Below are 18,678 nucleotides of genomic sequence, written 5' to 3'. Positions count from 1 at the left end.
TTAATTTCTTTTCTAATTTTTAAGTCGTATTAAAACGCATACAAAAAAAGTAATAAAAAATGGGTGGCAAAACTAAGCATGCACAAAGGACAAAGAATAATGTTAAGGTATGCAGCTGGTTTTTTAAATTGATACTAAATAGCAAGCCAAATCATGATAATCATAACAACAACATAATCGCATGGACCCAGACAGACGCCCAAAACGGAATAACATCATCCCCTCATCCCCCAACTCCACAGCCAGCACTGAAGCACATTCAAGGAATTTCCTTGAAATTTATTTAGTCATGAGAACTTTTTTTAATCTATTCTATTTTTGTTGTTTTTTTACAGCCCTCCAGTAGCGCGCGCAGTGCCGAACTACTGGGTACCACAGCACCGGTATTTGTGGGCTTTTCAGCCCATTCCGATTTGGGGCTGATACCATTCGTACCCGGTTTTGGAACAGCCGCTGAACAAATGCCCGATACCTTTGATGCCAGCATTTCAACACCATATCAATTGACCCTAAAGAAGCTATCGAAAAAAGATCCCATGACCAAAAAGAAAGCGCTGCAGGAATTCATCGACCTCATCAATCAATCGGATATGGATGAATTGAAAACGATATTACCCCTCTGGCCGAAATTCTATCAAAATTTGGCCACCGATCCGGAACATTCAGTACGTGAACTCACCCAGACGGTACTGCAAATACTCGTCACGAAATGTAAAAAAGCCATAGCACCCTATTTGAAACAACTCGTCCCGGTCTGGCTGGCCAGTCAATATGATAATTATGCTCCCGCGGCCAGTATAGCTAGCAACTGTTTTACGGAAACATTCGGCGCTAAGCTGGCCGATGTTTGCGTCCACTGTCAGGTGGATATTTTAGAATATGCCAGTCGTAATTTGACATTTCACACAGCCGCTACCCTATCGACGGGTAAAAGTTTAACTGCCGAGGAGGCAGAACAAAAATATCAACGTGTTGTCGTCAGCAGTCTCAAGGAGTTGTCGTTTTTTGTCGAACAAACTCAAAAGGCCGAGGATCAAAGTAAAATCAAGGAACTGCTGGCAAAACTATTGGAACATCAGAAATTCTTTAGTTTTGCCAAAAATAAATTGAATGCCATAAAGTAAGTTCGGGGGGAGAATTCCGGGGGGTTTATTTTTTTCTATTTTAATGACCTTTTGTTATTGTTTTTCTTCATTGCAGGGCAGCATGGTTCGAATTCTTCTATCATCTACTACAAAGCCCGGAGCTATTGGAAATTGTGTCGGAACATAAAACCCAAGTGACCACAGTGTCATTTCAAAATATTGATGAATCGGATCCCTTGGTGGCACCCCACGTCTGGGGTTGTATATTGCTGATACAGGCTAATTTTAAAGATTGGTATGTAGGCATGTTTGATAAAGAAATTTGAAATGCGCCATTTCCTCCTATACCTGGTCCTTAAAAATATTTTTTAAATCCGCTTCTAAAACCGATCCTTGAAAATCCGATCATTTAAGATAAAAAATCCACGCCTTGTCTGATTCTTGAAAAAAATATTTTTTTAAAAAATCCAGGACCATAAAAATATTTTTTGTAAAAAAAAAAAATAAATAAATAAAAATATTTATTTAAAAAATCCAGGGCCCTTAATTTTTTTTTTAAATTCAGGACCATAAAAATATTTTTTTTTTTTAAATCCAGGACCCTAAAAATATTTTGTTTTTAATCCAGGACCTAAATTTTTTTTTTTTTAAAAATTCAGGACCCTAAAAATATTTTTTTAAAAAAATCCAGGACCCTAAAAATATATATATATATATTTTTTAAATTCAGAACCCTAATTTTTTTTTTAAATCCAGGACCCTAAAAATATTTTTTTTAAAAAATCCAGAACCCTGAAAATATATTTTTTTAAATCCAAGACCCTAAAAATATTAAACAAAAAATCCAGGGCCCTAAGAATATATATATTTTTTTTTTAAATCCAGGACCCTAAAAATATTTTGTAAAAAAATCCAGGACACTAAAAATATTTTTTTTTTAAATCCAGGACCCTAAACATATTTTTTTTTAAATCTAGGACCCTAAAAACATTTTTTAAAAAATCCAGGACCCTAAAAATATTTTTTTTAAATCCACGCCTCCGTAGGGACCCTAAAAATATTTTTTTTTTAAATCCACGACTCCGTAAGAACCCAAAAAATAATTTCTAACAAAATCTACCCATTTTGGAGGACCCTAAAATCTACTTTTTTTAATTTCCGATTCTATTTTTTTCTTATATTTTTCTTTTTTGCAGGTCCCAAACAATTGATTTCCGTGAAAAAGTATGGCCGAAATTTAGTCATTTACTACGAAATGGCTTCAATCGTAATGCCCAGGCAATCTGCCCCAACATTTTACCCTTCTTTTCCCAGCTCAGTCACGTTACTCCGGACATTTTGGAATATCATAATTTTATTAAACAATTCTTTGATCATCTCAAAGAAGTTCTACTACCCAGCGATGCCGCACCAGCAATTTCCAAACAGGATACAATTATAATAATTAAAACCTACTTCGAATGTCTGCGATATCTAAGTCAAAAAATCAATGTAACTTCCAAGGAGGAAACTGGAATTTCAAAAGAAAATCAAGAACTATTGGAACGCCTGCTCGAGGAGAATGTAATGGAACCGCTGGAAAAATGCTTGGACAGCACAAATGCTGTGGCAACACGTTACATTTTTCAAAATGCCTGTACTCTGGTGGCATTTTTCGATCGGCAACATGGCACTTCAAAAATCTATCAACTGCTGTTAGATAAATTTTGGTCGGCCCTATTCAAAGTGACCACCGGGGGTCTAAATCAATCGGATGATGTCAGTGAATTATATTTGGAACGGGTCATTGAGCTAATCAATGACCTCTACGTGGCCAATCCAAGTTTGGAAGAGCACAAGGTGAAATTTATTGAACCCGAAGTGGTGACAGAGGAGAACGCAGAAGAAAATTCCACCACCCAGGAACGTCCACGTACACCAAAATCCCCTAACCACGCAGCGGCTGCTGATTTCCGCCAGAAAGAATTAAAACAATTGGTTTTACAATTGTTAAGGATCTGCATTCAAAAAACTCAAACCCTCAAAACATCGAAATACATTAAAAATGTCCGACTGTTATGTAATATGTTCAATGATTGTGATTTCTATACGAAGCTAAGTGAAAAGGAGAGCCTCGATGCAGCTCTAATGACATTTGTCCAGCTGCTAAGTGGTGCATCCTTTATGAACGACAACGAGGCCTGTGAAATTGTCGTCGATGTTATTTTTGAAATACTCGCACATTTTGAGAAGTCCAAACGTTTTGAATATATCGATAAGGAATTGATAAAGGTGAGTTGGAAATTATATAAATTTTTCTTGTCACTAAGAAATATTTTTAATAAGTAAAAAAGGTTGGAAAATTCGAATAGGGTCTATACCCAAACATCGACTGATTTTTTTTTTTAATTTTTGGAATAGAGATTTTTCCCCGTAGAAACTAAAAATTGAATTATAGCTACTTGGTTTAAAAAAACGCGTCGAAAAACCTAAAAATATTGAAAATCTGCTATACCAAAAAGTGGACCGATGTTGATAATTTTTGATAGGGAGATTTGCTATCCAAAGAGAATCCAAAATACCAAATTATATCCAATTTGGTTGAAAAACATATCCAAAATCCTTAAAATTCCGAAAATCCGGGAGTACCTTTATATGGTGGCTAACCTAAAAAGTGGACCGATATTAAAAATTTTGCTACGAAGATTTGCTGCACGAAGAGAACAAGAAATATCAAATTACAGTCAAATCGGTGAAGAAACGTGTCGGAAATCTTCAAAAATACCAAAAATTGGGGGTTCCTTTATATGGGGGCTATACCTAAAAGTGGACCAATATTGATAATTTTTGGTAGCGAGGTTTGCTACACCATGAGAATCCAAAATATCAAATTATAGCCAATTCGATCGAAGAACATTACAAAATACCAACATTTTGGGGGTACCGTTATATGGAGGCTACCTTAAAAAGTGGATCGATGTCGATAATTTTTGGTAGGAAGATTTAACAACCACTGAGAACCCAAAATACCAAATTACAGTCAATTCGGTTGAACGAGTGTCCAAAATACGAAAATTTGGGAGGTATAATTATATGGGGCTATACCTAAAAGTGGACCGATATTGATGGATTTTGTTAGGGAGATTTAACAACCACTGAGAACCCAAAATACCAAATTACAGTCAATTCGGTTGAACGAGTGTCCAAAATTCTCATTATATCGAAAATCGGAAAGTACCATTATATGGGGCCGATGTTGATAATTTTTGGTAGAGAGATTTGCTACACCATGAGAAATAAAAATATCAAATTATAGCCAATACGGTTGAGGAAAGTGTCCAAAATCCTTACAATATCGAAAATCGGAAATGCAGTTATATGGTCGCAATACCAAAAAGTGGACCGATGTTAAATATTTTTGGTAGGGAGATTTGCTACCCAATGATAACCCAAAATACCAAATTACATTCAATTCGATCGAAGAACATGACCAAAATACCGAAATTTTGGAGGTACGGTTATATGGAGGCTAACATACAAAGTGGATCGGAAATGCAGTTATATGGTCGCAATACCAAAAAGTGGACCGATGTTAAATATTTTTGGTAGGGAGATTTGCTACCCAATGATAACCCAAAATACCAAATTACATAAAAAATTTTGGAGGTACGGTTATATGGAGGCTAACATACAAAGTGGATCGATGTCGATGATTTTTGATAGGAAGTTTTGTCACCCAATGAGAACCCAAAATATAAAAAATCAACACTATAAGACCTTGAAAAAAAAAAAAATAAAAAGACCTTGAAAAATGATGTAAAAAAATCCAGGCCTCGATCAGGATCTTGAAAAATAATTTTAAAAATTCCATGACTCGATCGCAACCGTGGTTAGGACCTTGAAAAATAATGCAAAAAAATTTCAAGCTTCGATGAGGACCTTAAAAAATATGTTTTAAAATTCCAAACCTCGATCTGAGGACTTTGAAAAAATAATCAAACAAATTCCAAGCCTTGATTAGAACCATGAAACCTTAAAAATTATTTTAAAAATTCCAAACCTCGATCGGAACCTTAAAAAATTCCAAGCCTCGGTTAGGACCTTAAAAAAATTACTTTTCAAAATCATCGATCGGGAATCGGGCATCGATCGGGAACTTGGAAAATAATTAATAAACAAATTCTATCTCCGATGAGGACTTTTGAAACTTTAAAACAATATCTAAAAAAATTCCAATCCTCAATCGGAACTTTGAAAAGTAATTATAAAAATTCGAAGCCTCGATAGGAACCTTGAAAATAAATTTCAAAATAATTTCAAAAGTGTTGAAACCTCGATCAGGACCTCGAAAAAAATGTTTAAAAAATCCATGTCCAGATCACGAGTTTGTTTTTGTAATGAAGTGCGGAACTTAACCCATTTTTTTCTTTTTTTCATTTCAGATTCCCCATCATCTGACACAAACCCTGGTTTTAAATCGCCTACTTTCCCATCCATTGTGTATTGAACCGGAAATTCGAACAATTCTATCCCAGCCGGAAATAACGAAAATCATTCATCAAGTTGCCATCGATGTGGTGAAAAATAATTCCAAAGATCTTTTCAATCTTTTGCATAAATGTTTCTTTGAGACGGATACCGGAGAGATATTGATAACCCCACAAACTGTCGATATAATACTAATGACCTTGTCGAAACCTCTTACCGAAGATGGAGAGGCAGAAGAAGAAGATGCTGAAAATGACGAAGAAGATGAACCCCTGCAAACCGATGTCGATGCTTGCGGTAGTTTTATAGCCCAAATAATGCCGGTGGTCTGCTCCAAAGAGAATGCCTCCCTCTCCGTGAAACATGAAATTTTTGTTCGGCTCTTCACATTTAGTATACAGAAATCGGTTAACGATTATATATCCGAGGATACCCTGTGGGAAATAACAACATGTTGGCAGGATGCTTTATCAAGTGAGGATATCCTATTGGACGATGAGCTATTGGCGAGATGTTCGCAAATCATTGATGAACAGGCAGCCAAGGCAGAGTTGATCCCAACAAATATTGATTCCATAGCGGAGGCAACAGCCAAATTTGTAACCTGTTCCACGGAGAACATCGAAGATGAAAAGGAACGTTACACAAAAATCGATGACATTCTCAAGGCCATTCTGCGAAATGATGGCCAAAAAGAAAATGAACTGCTGAATGTTTGTCTATTCATCGAATCCCTCAAGGGATTGGCCACACCCAGTTCGGGTTTTACCAAAAATGTGAATAACATCGATGGCTTACACAACCTCCTGCAAAGATCTCTATTGAATTTCTCCATACTCAGTAAATTGGTGTGTGGCAAGACACCTGAGAGCAGCCTGCAAAATAAAAACACTGAAGCCGCCTCCGCTGCTGGTGCCTCCAGCAATGATGAGGAGATTACTGAAGATTATTGTGATCCAAATGAAAATCTCCTCAAAGTGTGGTCCAACTATCTACAAATGGAACTACTGAAATACATTAATCTAGCAGCGGCTGGAGATTCCCTCATCGCAAATTGTGAATCGCTAAAAGACACCATCCAAACCCTCTGCTTAGAACTTTCCGAAAAGGCCCAATCATTGCTGCGCAATGCTGGAGAATTAAGTATAACCCTGAAGGAACTGCTGATGGAACAATCGGCCAAGGAGCAACACTTGGCCTATTATCGTTCCTTACCATATCTGGTGAATATTCCGCAATATGCGCAATTTGAAGAGAGCGGTCCACTGCTATTGGCCGAGGATTTACAGGAGTATTTTGCCCAGAGGAAAACCTTCAAAGCCTATATGGGAGCCCTACAATATATTCTACCAAAATTGGAAGCCAAAACCATCGATTTACAATGTCCGATAATGCGTTGTGAACCCGCTGAGATCTGGATAAAGGCTGGTGTATTTCATGCTCTTCTCGAGAATAATTTCTCCCTGTCATATAACGAGAAATCCGATGAGAATATTATTTCAATTACCGTGCAATTTATTACCGAACATTCGGATAAGTTGCATACGCAAAAGGATTTGTTGTTGTATCAGAGGTAAATATCACATTAAAGGGGGGCTTGAAAAATAATTTTAACAAATTCCAAACATCCTCGATTAGGACCTTGAAAATACTTTTCAAAATTCTATATCTCGATCTTAGATCTTGAAGAATAATTTTAAAAATTCGTAACCTCGATTAGGACCTTGAAAAATAATTTAAAATGTTCTCAACCTCGGTCAGGACCATGAAAAATAATTTAAAAAATCTAAAACCTGACCGGAATCTAGAAAAACAGTGTAAAAATTCCAAGACATCGAACAGGACCTTAAAAACTAATTAAAAAATTCCAAATCTGGATCGTGATCTTAAAAAATAATTTTAAAAAAATTACAAAACTCTATCAAGACCTTGAAAAACAAATTTTAAAAATATCATCTACGGATCATGTCAAGCCTCGATCAGGGTATTGAAAAATAAGTTTAAATAATTCCCAGTTTCGATCAGGACCTTGAAAAATATTTTTTAAAAATTTCAAGCCTCAATCAGGATTTTGAAAAATTAGTTTAAAAAAAATCCAATCCTTGTTTAGGAGCTTAAAAAGCCCCCATATAACAAAAATTATCAAACCCTCAATATTGGTCCACGGTAATTTTGAGGATTTCCCGATTTGACTGTTTTGGTATTTTGGATTCCCTTTGGTTAGTAAATCAACCCATTAGGCTGTGATTTGGAATTTTGGATTCTCTTTGGGTAGCAAACCTGCCTATCAAAAATTATCAATATTGGTCCACTTTTAGATATAGCTCCCATATTACGGTACCCCGAATTTTCGGTATTTTTGAGGATTTCCGACACGTTTCTTAACCGATTTGACTGTGATTTGGTATTTTGGATTCTCCTTGGGTATCAATCCTCCCTACCAAAAATTATCAGTATTGGTCCACTTTTAGATATAGCTCCCATATTACGGTACCCCGAATTTTCGGTATTTTTGAGGATTTCCGACACGTTTCTTAACCAATTTGACTGTAATTTGATATTTATTGTTCTCCTTGGGTAGCAAACCTCCCTACCAAAAATGATCAATATTGGTCCATTTTTACGTATAGCCCCCATATAAAGGAACCCTTAATTTTCGATATTTTGAGGATTTCCGACACGTTTCTCAACCGATTAGGCTGTGATTTGGTATTTTGGATTCTCCTGAGGTAGTTAACCTCCCTACCAAAAATTATCAATATTGGTCCCCTATATAACGGAACCCTTAATTTTCGATATTTTGAGGATTTCCGACACGTTTCTTAACCAATTTGACTGTAATTTGATATTTATTGTTCTCCTTGGGTAGCAAACCTCCCTACCAAAAATGATCAATATTGGTCCATTTTTACGTATAGCCCCCATATAAAGGAATCCTTTATTTTCGATATTTTGAGGATTTCCGACACGTTTCTCAACCGATTAGGCTGTGATTTGGTATTTTGGATTCTCCTGAGGTAGTTAACCTCCCTACCAAAAATTATCAATATTGGTCCATTTTTAGATATAGCTCCCATATTACGGTACCCCGAGTTTTTGGTATTTTTGAGGATTTCCGACACGTTTCTTAACTGATTTGACTGTAATTTTGGATTCTCTTTGGGTAGCAAACCTGCCTACCAAAAATTATCAATATTGGTCCATTTTTATGTCTAGTTCCCATATAAGGGAACCCTTAATTTTCGATATTTTGAAGATTTCCGACACGTTTCTCAACCGATTAGGGTGTGATTTGGTATTTCGGGTTATCCTTGGGTAGCAAACCTCCCTACCAAAAGTTATCAATATTGGTCCATCTTTCGGTATTGATCCACCTTTTTGAAAATTTACGCCTATTTCTGGACACTAAAAAAATATTTTTTTTAAAAAATCCACGCCTTGCTGGGACTTGAAAAACACAAAAAATATATTTTTTTAAATCCACTCCTACGTCTGTTTAATTCTCTTTTTTTTCTTTTCCAGTGAAATACCCAAACAGGACCTGGTCAACATCTTAAATGCCGTCGAATATATAAAATTATTAGCCTGTGCCCTGCAGCGTATACCCCATCAGTTGACAATTAAAAATTGGGATGTCATTCGCATCGGTTTGGGTCATTGGATATTGAGTGTTACAAAATCGTTGGATTATGCCTTGGAAAATGCCGACCAGAAGGTACGTTTGTTCAAATTAAACTTGTAACACCCCCTATATTTATGAAAAATATATTCTTTTCAGAGTTTATATTTCACCCTGCATGTTTTTAAATTATTTGCCGCGCTGACGAAATTTTTCCACGAGGAAAAACAAAAAAGTTCTACCGAACTTTTGAAAAATGTCTACGATGAATGGTTGAATGTGTTTTCGCGCGATGTCTACTTGACAATATTCAAAACGTTCTATAAGATATGTCAATATCAGGGTGAGTAAAATTCGGAATACTTTTAATTAAAATTTCAATTTTTATTTTCTCGGTTTTTGTAGATATTAAGGACGATTTCAAGGATTGCTGGGAAGTCTTCCTCAACGAATTAACCACGACCATGGAGTATTTGGATTATGGAATTATTTACGCGGTATTTTACTATTCGATTTTTTTCTTTAATATATTTTTTATCTAAAATTTTATTTTTTCCCCTACAGTTCTGCAAATCATCCACCCAACTAACCCTGGATCATATCTGCAATTTCTTGTTGAAAAATCTCTCCAGTCCGGTACATTCGCTGCGCACCCTTAGCATGTATATGATGCGTAATTTAACACCCTATTTTGTGGCCGATGATATTGAAATGTATGACATAAAATCGGAACAAATCGACAAGGATGAACACAAGACGATAAAATGGCATTTCTTAAATCGTTTTGAAGATTATCTGGGACGTTATGATATGCCCATAAGGAAATATTTACAAGAGTTTAGGTAAATATTAATTAATTCAATATAAATACTAATTAATTCATAAAATGGAGTCTTCGGCCCACACTTAGGAAAAGACTCCTTTTAACCGAATCTCCAATTTTCGACTTTTCATACACGTTTTTTTAACCGAATTGGCTGTAATTTGATATTTTGTGTTCTCATTGGGTGGAAAATCTCCGTACCAAAAATCATACCAATGTTGGTCCACTTTTAGTATCCCCAAATTTCCGTATTTTAGTCAAGTTTTTCAACCGAATTGGCTGTAACTTGGTATTTTGGATTCTCCTTGGGTAGCAAACCTTCCTATCAAAAATTATAAATATCGGTCCACTTTTAGGTATAGACCCCATATAGCGGTACATCCAATTGTCGGTATTTTGGGTACATTTTTACAACCGAATTGGCTGAAATTTAATATTTTGGGTTATCATTGTGTAGTTAACCTCCCTACCCAAATTGATCAATATTGGTCCACATTTCGTTATAGCTCCCATATAACGTTGCATCCTAATTTTGGATTTTTAAATATTTCAGACATGTTTTTGTAACCGAATTGCATGTAATTTGATATTTTGGGTTCTCCTTGGGTGGCAAACCTCACCATCAAAATTTATAAATACTGGTCCACTTCTAGGTGTAGCCCCCATATAAAGTTAACCCAAAATTTTCGGAATTTTGAGGATTTTGAACAAGGTTTTCAAGCAAATTGTCCGTAATTTTGTATTTTTATTCTCTTTGGGTAGAAAACCTCCCTACCAAAAATTATCAATATCGGTCCACCGTTCGGTATAGCCCCCATATAAAGAAACTTCCAAATTTCGATATTTTGAGGATATTCGGCACATTTCTTAACCCATTTGACTGTAATTTGATATTTTGCAAACCTCCCCACGAAAATTTATAAATATTAGTCCACTTTTTAGGTTAGCCACCGTATAAAGATAACCCCAAATTTTCCGAATTTTCAAGATTTTGGAAATTTGTTCTAACTGAATTGGCTGTAATTTGATATTTCGAGTTCTCCTTGGGTAGTAAACCTCCCTACCAAAAATTATCAATATCGGTCCACCTTTCGGTATAGTCCCCATATAACTTTACCCTTAATTTTCGGTATTTTGAGAATTGCCTACACGTTTCTCAACCGATTTGACTGTAATTTGATATTTCGGGTTCCCTTTGGGTGGCAAACCTCCCTATCAAAAATTATCAATATTGGCCCACTTTTAGGTATAGTCCCCATATAACGGAACCCCGAATTTTCGATATTTTAAGGAATTTACGGCACGTTCCTACACCGATTAGGTATTTGGGTTCTCTTCGGATAGTAAATCTTACTACCAAAAATTATTAATATCAGTCGATTATTGGGTATTAGTATCGGCCGATCTTTGTATTTTGAAAAGTACGGGTCGACTTTTTTCTCGATTTTTAATTTTCTTCTCTCTGTCTTCTAGTTTCAAATTGACTGAAATCTCTGAACTGCAACCGGTCGATCGCCATGAAGCCTTTTCATATCTAATGCTTTGGGATTGTATCATTTATGCCTGTGCCAAGTCACCGGTGGCTTTGCGTTCGGTTTATACCACATTTTTACATGAAAATAAATACGAGGAGGTAGGTGGTTAATATTTGAAGATTTTGAAAATGTTTTTTATTGAATATTTATTTTCGTATTTCCTCTTCCAGAATTTACTGCACTTCCTGTTCCGTTGTATGCCAGTGGAAATTTTAAAGAATCACAGTACCAAACAGCTGAATAATGACATCTTCAAGGGTCTAACATGGTCACAAATAAAGGGTAAGTTCAACAACAACAAAAATATAATTCGAATCAAGACTCGATAAATTTTCTCCTCCCATGCCTCTTCGAGTTTCAATAGCTCGATTATTTTTCAACTCTTGTTTTTGAACATGGTGCCAAATGTTCTGAACTACTTGTGGTATAGGAGATATAATCGGCAAGGGGTAGAAATGTTACTGGCATTTCAGGTTGTTGTCCTGCCATTTGTTGTGGTTGCTGGCGTTGTTGTTGTTCTTGTTCATATTGTTCCGGTGTCTGCGCAATGTGAATATTTAAATTCGATATGAATTTATTTATCCAGACGGCCAAATTCAAGGATAAAATCTTTTGATACTCCTTCAGATTATTGGTTACATAGAAATCTTTATCTGGAAGAGGGAGAAACAAAAACTGGAATCAGGTCCATTTAATTTTTTTAAGAAAAAATTTTCAATAATTATCAATATTGGGTCACTTTTTGGTGTGGGTTCCATATAACGGAACATCTTATTTTCGGAATTTTGAACACGTACTTCAACTGAATGGCCTACAATTTGGTATTTTGGGTTCTCTTTGGATGGCAAACCTTCCTACCAAAAAATTATGAATATCGGTCCACTTTTTGTTATAGCCCCCATATAACGGAACTCTCCATTTTCGGTATTTTGAGAATTTTGGCTACGTTTTCCAACCGAATTGGCTGTAATTTGATATTTTGGGTTCTCATTGGATGTTAAACCTTTCTACCAAAAATTATCAATATCGGTCCAATTTTATGTATAGGCCCCATATAAGGGTACTTTCATTATTTGATATATTGCGTTCGTTTTTAATGTGAATTGACTGTAATTTAGTATTTTGGGTTCTCATTGGCTGGCAAATCTTTCTACCAAAAATTATGAGTATCGTTCCACTTTTTGTTATAGACCCCATATAACGGAACTCTCGATTTTCGGTATTTTGAGGATTTTTCGATACTTTTTCCAACCGAATTGGCTGTAATTTGGTATTTCGGGTTCCCTTTGGATGGCAAATCTTCCTACCAAAAATTATGAGTATCGGTCCACTTTTTGTTATAGCACCCCATATAACGGAACCCTCCTTTTTCGGGATTTTGAGGATTTTGGATACTTTTTAACAACCGAATTGGGTGTAATTTGTTATTTTGGGTTCTCATTGGATGACAAACTTTCATGCCAAAAATTATCATTATCAGTCCACTTTTAGGTATAGACCTCATATAAGGGTACTTTCAATATTTGGTATATTGGGTTCGTTTGTAAAGCGAATTGGCTCTAATTTCATATTTTGGGTTCCCATTGGCTGGCAAATCTTCCTACCAAAAATTATGAATATCGGTCCCCTTTTAGGTATAGCCCCCATGTAGCGGTACCCCCTATATTCGGTAATTTGGGTATTGTTTTTTAACCGAATTGGCTGTAATTTGGTATTTTTGGTTCGCATTGGGTAACAAACCTTTCTACCAAAAATTTTCAATATCGGCCCACCTTTAGGTATAGCCCACATATGAAGGTAGCCTCTGATTTTCGATATTTGAGGATTTCAGACTGTCTTCCAACCGAAATGCCTATAATTTTGTATTTTGGTTTCTGATTAGGTGTTACATGCTGTCACCAAAATGTATCAATATCGGACCATCTTTAGGTATAGTTCCCATATAGCGGTACCTCTCAAATTTCAAAATTTTGAGGATTTTAGATACTTTTTCCAACAGATTGGGCTGCTAGTTGGGTATTTCGAGTTCTCATTAGGCAAAAAATCTTGTTACCAAAAATTATCAATATCGATCCACCTTTAGGTGTAGCTCCCGTGTATCGGTACCCCCAAATTTCAGTATTTCGAGGATTTTGGGGACGTTTGTCAGTCCATTGTTTTTGTCTTCCCTCCTTACTTGTAAATTCCCTCAATGTTTCCATAATCACCCCGACCAACGGCGATGCATCATCGATTATGAATTGATCATTCAAAAGAAACTCCCGCATCTCTTCGAAGAGAACACAAATAATTTTCTTAATTTGGGTACGCTGCTTTTGAACAATTTGCCTTTGAATTTTGCGGCAACGTAAACGTTCCATTCGCTTTGCGACTTTCTTCAACCTCCTCTCCTCGGCCATCCATTCCAGGGCCGTTGCAATATTTGTATATTCAATTTTAGGTTTCTTCTCCTCGAGACGTCCCTTCAACGCCGAACGATGTCGCTTCGGGAGAATATGTTTAAAATTCGCTAACGTATGCATGACATGCTTACTATCCGGCATCGCCAATTTGTGAATTCGGGCCGTACAATTTGGCAAAATAAATTTCTTTTGATAGAATCGTGGCGGCAGACGTGGTGCTGCTTGATTTTCTCGTGGTGTTGCCAAATGGACGATATGTTCATGGGCCGTTAGAACATCACGATCAATGATGACATTCTCGCCACGATGCTGGCACCGGTAGTGAGGATTATAGCGCGGACAAACACAAAAATATTTGAAGGTATAGCGATGGGGTTTTTTCTTCGGCTTTTCATAGAAGGTTGGAATATTTTTGCATTTTATCGAACGCTCCTGCAACAGATGTTGCCGAGCATTGATTTCTTCGAGGACGGTGCGTTTTGTTCGCGTCGCCGGCTTTGGTGCCACGCTAATTTCATGGGGAATTTCTTCGAAATTGATGGCCATATTTGGAGAAAATTTCGATTCTTTTCTGATTCTTTGCAAAATTAAAAAAATATATATTTTTGAGTTTTCGAGCAGGGTCTACTATTTTTTCTTAAAAAAATGTTTTTTCGAGGGTGGATTTAAAAAAAAATATTTTCAAGGCCCCGAATAATCACAAGGTCTCTAAAATATCACATTAGAACCAATTCGGCTGGAAAATATGTTCAAGATCCTCGGAATACCAAAATTCGGAAACCTGGTCCGCTATTGACAATTTTTGGTAGGAAGATTTGCTACCTAATGAGAACCAAAAATATTACATTAAAACCAATTCGAGTGGAAAACGTGGTCAAGATCCTCAATATACTGAAATTTTGAGATACCGTTATGTGGGGCCTATACCAAAACCTGGACCGATATAGATAATTTTTGGTAGGAAGATTTTCCACCAAAAGAGAACTCAAAATATAAAATTACAGTAAATTCAGAGGAATAACGGGTTGAAAATACGAAAAATTAGAGGTACCGATATATGGGACCTACACCAAAACCTGGATCGATATTCATCATTTTTGGAAGGAATATTTGCCATCCAAAGAGAACCCAAAATATCAAATTACAGTCAATTCGATTAAAGAACCTGCCTAAAATCCTCAAAATCCCGAAAATCGAGAGTTCCGTTATATGAGGGCTATAACAAAAAGTGGACCGATATTGATAATTTTTGGTAGGAAGATTTCCACCCAAAGAGAACTCAACATATAAAATTACAGTCAAATCGGTTGAAAAATGTGCCCTAAATACTGTAATTTGGATATCCCGCAATATGGGAGGTATACCTAAATATGGACCGATATTTATCATTTTTGGTAGGAAGGTGTGATACCCAAAGAGAACTCAAAATATAGAATTACATTCAATTCGATTGAAAAAACATGCCCAAAGTACCAATAATTAGAGGTACCGTAATAGGGGGGTCATACCAAAACATCGTCCGATGCTGATAATTTTTGGTAGGAAGATTTTGCCACCCAATGAGAATCCAAAATATCAAATTACAGCCAATTCGGATAAAAAACGAACCCAATATACCAGATATTAAAAGTACCCGTATATGGGGCCTATACCTAAAAGTGGACCGATATTCATAATTTTTGGTAGGAAGATTTGCCAGCCAATGCGAACCCAAAATACCAAATTACAGCCAATTCGATTAAAAAACATACCCAAAATACCGAAAATTGGTGGTACCGCTATATGGGGGCTATACCTAAAGGTGGACCGATATCGATAATTTTTGTAGGAAGATTTGCTGCCCAAAAAGAAACCCAATTTATCAAACTACTGCCAATTCGGTTGGAAAACGTATCCAAAATTCTCAAAATCCTGAAAATGGAGAGTTCCGTTATATGGGGGCTATATCAAAACATGGACCGATATTGATAATTTTTGGTAGGGAGATTTGCCGACATATGAGAACCCAAAATATTAAATTACAGCCAATTCGGTTGCAAAAAGTCATCCAAATTTTGAAATTTTGGAGGTGCCTTTATATGGGGACTATAGAAAAACGTGGACCGATATTGATAATTTTTGGTAGGAAGATTTTTCACCCATAGAGAACTCAAAATATAAAATTACAGTCAATTCGGTTGAAAATTGTGGTGAAAATGCCGAATATTGGGAGTACCGTTATATGGGGGCTATACCTAAAAGTGGACCGATATTTATAATTTTTGGTGGGAAGAATTGCCACGAAATGAGAACGCAATATATCATATTACAGCCAATTCGGTGGAAAAACATGCCCAAAAATACCAATAATTAGAGGTTCCGTTATAGAGAGGCTATACCAAAACATCGTCCGAGACTGATCATTTTTGTTAGGAAGATTTGCCACCCAATGAGAATCCAAAATGTCAAATTACAGCCAATTCGAATGCAATTTGTGTCCAGAATCCGCAAAATACCGAAAAGGGAAGGATCTTATATATATAGGGGTTATATCTAAAAGTGGAACGATATGGATAATTTTTGGTATGAAGATTTGCCACGCAATGAAAACCCAAAATACCAAATTACAACGAATTCAGTTGAAAAAAGCGTGCTCAAATATATTAAATTTCATTTGCCAAATTGTACCTAACCTCAAAATTTGTCTTCTCTCTTCCTGTCTTCCCTTTTAGATCCCAACTTATCATTGGAGAAATACACCTGCCACCTTTACACCGATGTCCTTAGTAAATTACCCGCTGTCGTACGTAAATGGTGGAATACCAGTCCATCACGACAAAAGACCTTTGTCGATACCCTTACAACGAATTTCGTATCACCTATCATTTGTCAAGAAGAACTAATGGCCATTGCTGGGAAGAAGGATAAACATGAAAATATGCAGGTTACCGTACACATATCGACACGAGAAGTTTTGGCTGTCTATGCCATTGATGAGGCACGAATGGAATTGGTCATAACCTTGGCATCAAATTACCCTTTGGGTTCCGTTAAGGTCGATTGTAATAAGCAAATTGGTGGCCGAGCCTCATCACGTAATGTTGCCATGCAATTGACCATTTTCCTCACCCATCAGGTATGCGGAATTTGGGGGAAGGGGGGATTTTTGGAAATAAAAATGAAAATTTCGTTGTTTTTTTCTCCATCTCTAGAACGGCACAATTTTCGATGGCCTGGCCCTGTGGAAAAATAATCTGGACAAGAAATTAGAGGGTGTCGAAGAGTGCTATGTCTGTTATACAGTCATACATCAGGATACTTGCCAGTTGCCGAAATTGACATGTAAAACATGTAAAAAGAAATTCCATGGGCCATGTTTGGTAAGTCGGGCAGGCAGAAATTCGGATTTTATTAATTTTTTAATTTATTGTTGTTTTTCTTCTTTTTCTTTCCAGTATAAATGGTTCACAACCAGTTCCAAATCAACATGCCCCATCTGTAGAAATGTCTTCTAATTATTCAGCAAAAAAAGAAATCTATATAAGCAATTATATTTTAATCAAAAGCTCTAGGGCCCCGTATGGTCACAAAAATATAAATACAAATATATACATATATGATAATATTGTATAATGCTTATAAATTATTATATAACTTAAATTATTAAAAAGGAAAAATAAAGAAAAAAATAAAAATAACCTACCTATTTTTTTTTTAATATATATTTTTTTTTTTAATTTTTATTTGGAAAAACTACATAACAAATTTTTTTAAGGTCTGGGTTACTACCTTTTAAAGTGATCCCCCTAACGTTGGGTGTCATGCAACCTCGTTCCCATCAGCGTTCTACAGTTTGCAGTCAGGGTCCCGACTGTATTAGAACGGAGCCTTGTTGATACCTGGGCGCCGCAACAAGCTTTTTCAGGCTTAGCTGCCAAGTCTATGGCTATACAGGCTATGCCATGGTCGACCTAAATCCCTCACATACAGCACATTATATGGAGCCAAAGCAAGGAGAGCCCTCCCAGTTGCTAACAAGGGAAGTAAACCCTTGCGAGGTTGAAGATCTGCACTCAATCTTCACGGCCTGTAGTGATGTCGGAAGATTACTCAGACAGTTGGCTGTCGAAACGGATACTGGTACTTATGAGACCCCCGTCGACACCAGTAAGTCCTAGGCAATTCGATGCCAAGGAGATCGCTGCCAAGATCCATCGGACGGGACAACGACTCCATCACGGCAAAGGAGTTCCTTTTAATTCAGAGGCAAAGGAGTTCCTTTTAATCCAGAGGAACCTCAAATTTATCCGGAAGTTCTCCAGGAACTATCCGAACGATATTTAGAGGGACTTCTTGATTGGAAGGATCCCCCGACCCAGTACTAAGAACACCACGGCAGTCCCTTCAAAGAAGGAGAAACCTGTCGGGTCGACCTCAATCCCTCACATACAGCAAATTCTATGGAGCCGAAGCAAGGAGAGCCCTCCCAGTTGCTAACTAGGGAAATAAACCCTGGCGAGGTCAAAGATCTGCACTCAATCTCCACGGCCTGTAGTGATGTCGGAAGATTACTCAGGCAGTTGGCTGTCGAAACGGATACTGATAGTGATGAGACCCCCGTCGATAAGATGGATGATTCATCAGTACCAGTAACTGCTAGGCAAGTCGATGACAAGGAGATCGCTGACAAGAATATATACCGGAGAGCAGTTAACTACTGCAATTGATTCATCGGATGGAACAGCGACTCTATCACGGCAAAGGAGTT

General features: G+C 36.6%; 2 protein-coding genes across 2 annotated transcripts; one reads left to right on the top strand and one right to left on the bottom strand.

Annotated features, from left to right (window-relative positions):
* Positions 1–59: 59 nt before the first annotated feature.
* On the top strand, positions 60–17,451 carry LOC133330507 (E3 ubiquitin-protein ligase listerin). The gene is made up of 14 exons (XM_061538944.1): positions 60–107; positions 336–1,120; positions 1,201–1,380; positions 2,282–3,356; positions 5,507–7,125; positions 9,075–9,267; positions 9,331–9,514; positions 9,577–9,668; positions 9,736–10,013; positions 11,468–11,627; positions 11,700–11,811; positions 16,643–17,046; positions 17,123–17,290; positions 17,366–17,451. Exons 1-14 carry the CDS (start codon positions 60–62, stop codon positions 17,423–17,425), a joined length of 5,358 nt encoding a protein of 1,785 aa, XP_061394928.1. The 3' UTR covers positions 17,426–17,451.
* On the bottom strand, positions 11,899–14,477 carry LOC133330501 (uncharacterized). Its single transcript, XM_061538937.1, has 2 exons — positions 13,706–14,477; positions 11,899–12,182 (listed from the first exon to the last, which is right to left on the bottom strand). Exons 1-2 carry the CDS (start codon positions 14,475–14,477, stop codon positions 11,899–11,901), a joined length of 1,056 nt encoding a protein of 351 aa, XP_061394921.1.
* Positions 17,452–18,678: the final 1,227 nt, after the last annotated feature.

The sequence above is a fragment of the Musca vetustissima genome, unplaced genomic scaffold, assembly GCF_032173495.1.
Source record: "Musca vetustissima isolate MV318-11 ecotype Yass unplaced genomic scaffold, APGP_CSIRO_Mvet_v1 utg4377, whole genome shotgun sequence".
Classification (NCBI taxonomy): domain Eukaryota; kingdom Metazoa; phylum Arthropoda; class Insecta; order Diptera; family Muscidae; genus Musca; species Musca vetustissima.
The sequence above is the reverse complement of the archived record's forward strand: the minus strand, read 5'-3'. Positions and strand labels throughout refer to the sequence as shown.

Excerpts from the sequence above, each read along its gene's own strand:
- LOC133330507 (XM_061538944.1), top strand. The coding sequence starts at position 60 with ATGGGTGGCAAAACTAAGCATGCACAAAGGACAAAGAATAATGTTAAG. Across the intron at positions 3,357-5,506 it reads TCGATAAGGAATTGATAAAG|ATTCCCCATCATCTGACACA; the intron begins GTGAGTTGGAAA and ends TTTTCATTTCAG. Across the intron at positions 9,669-9,735 it reads ATTATGGAATTATTTACGCG|TTCTGCAAATCATCCACCCA; the intron begins GTATTTTACTAT and ends TTTCCCCTACAG.
- LOC133330501 (XM_061538937.1), bottom strand. The coding sequence starts at position 14,477 with ATGGCCATCAATTTCGAAGAAATTCCCCATGAAATTAGCGTGGCACCA. Across the intron at positions 12,183-13,705 it reads AACATTGAGGGAATTTACAA|ATAAAGATTTCTATGTAACC; the intron begins GTAAGGAGGGAA and ends TCCCTCTTCCAG.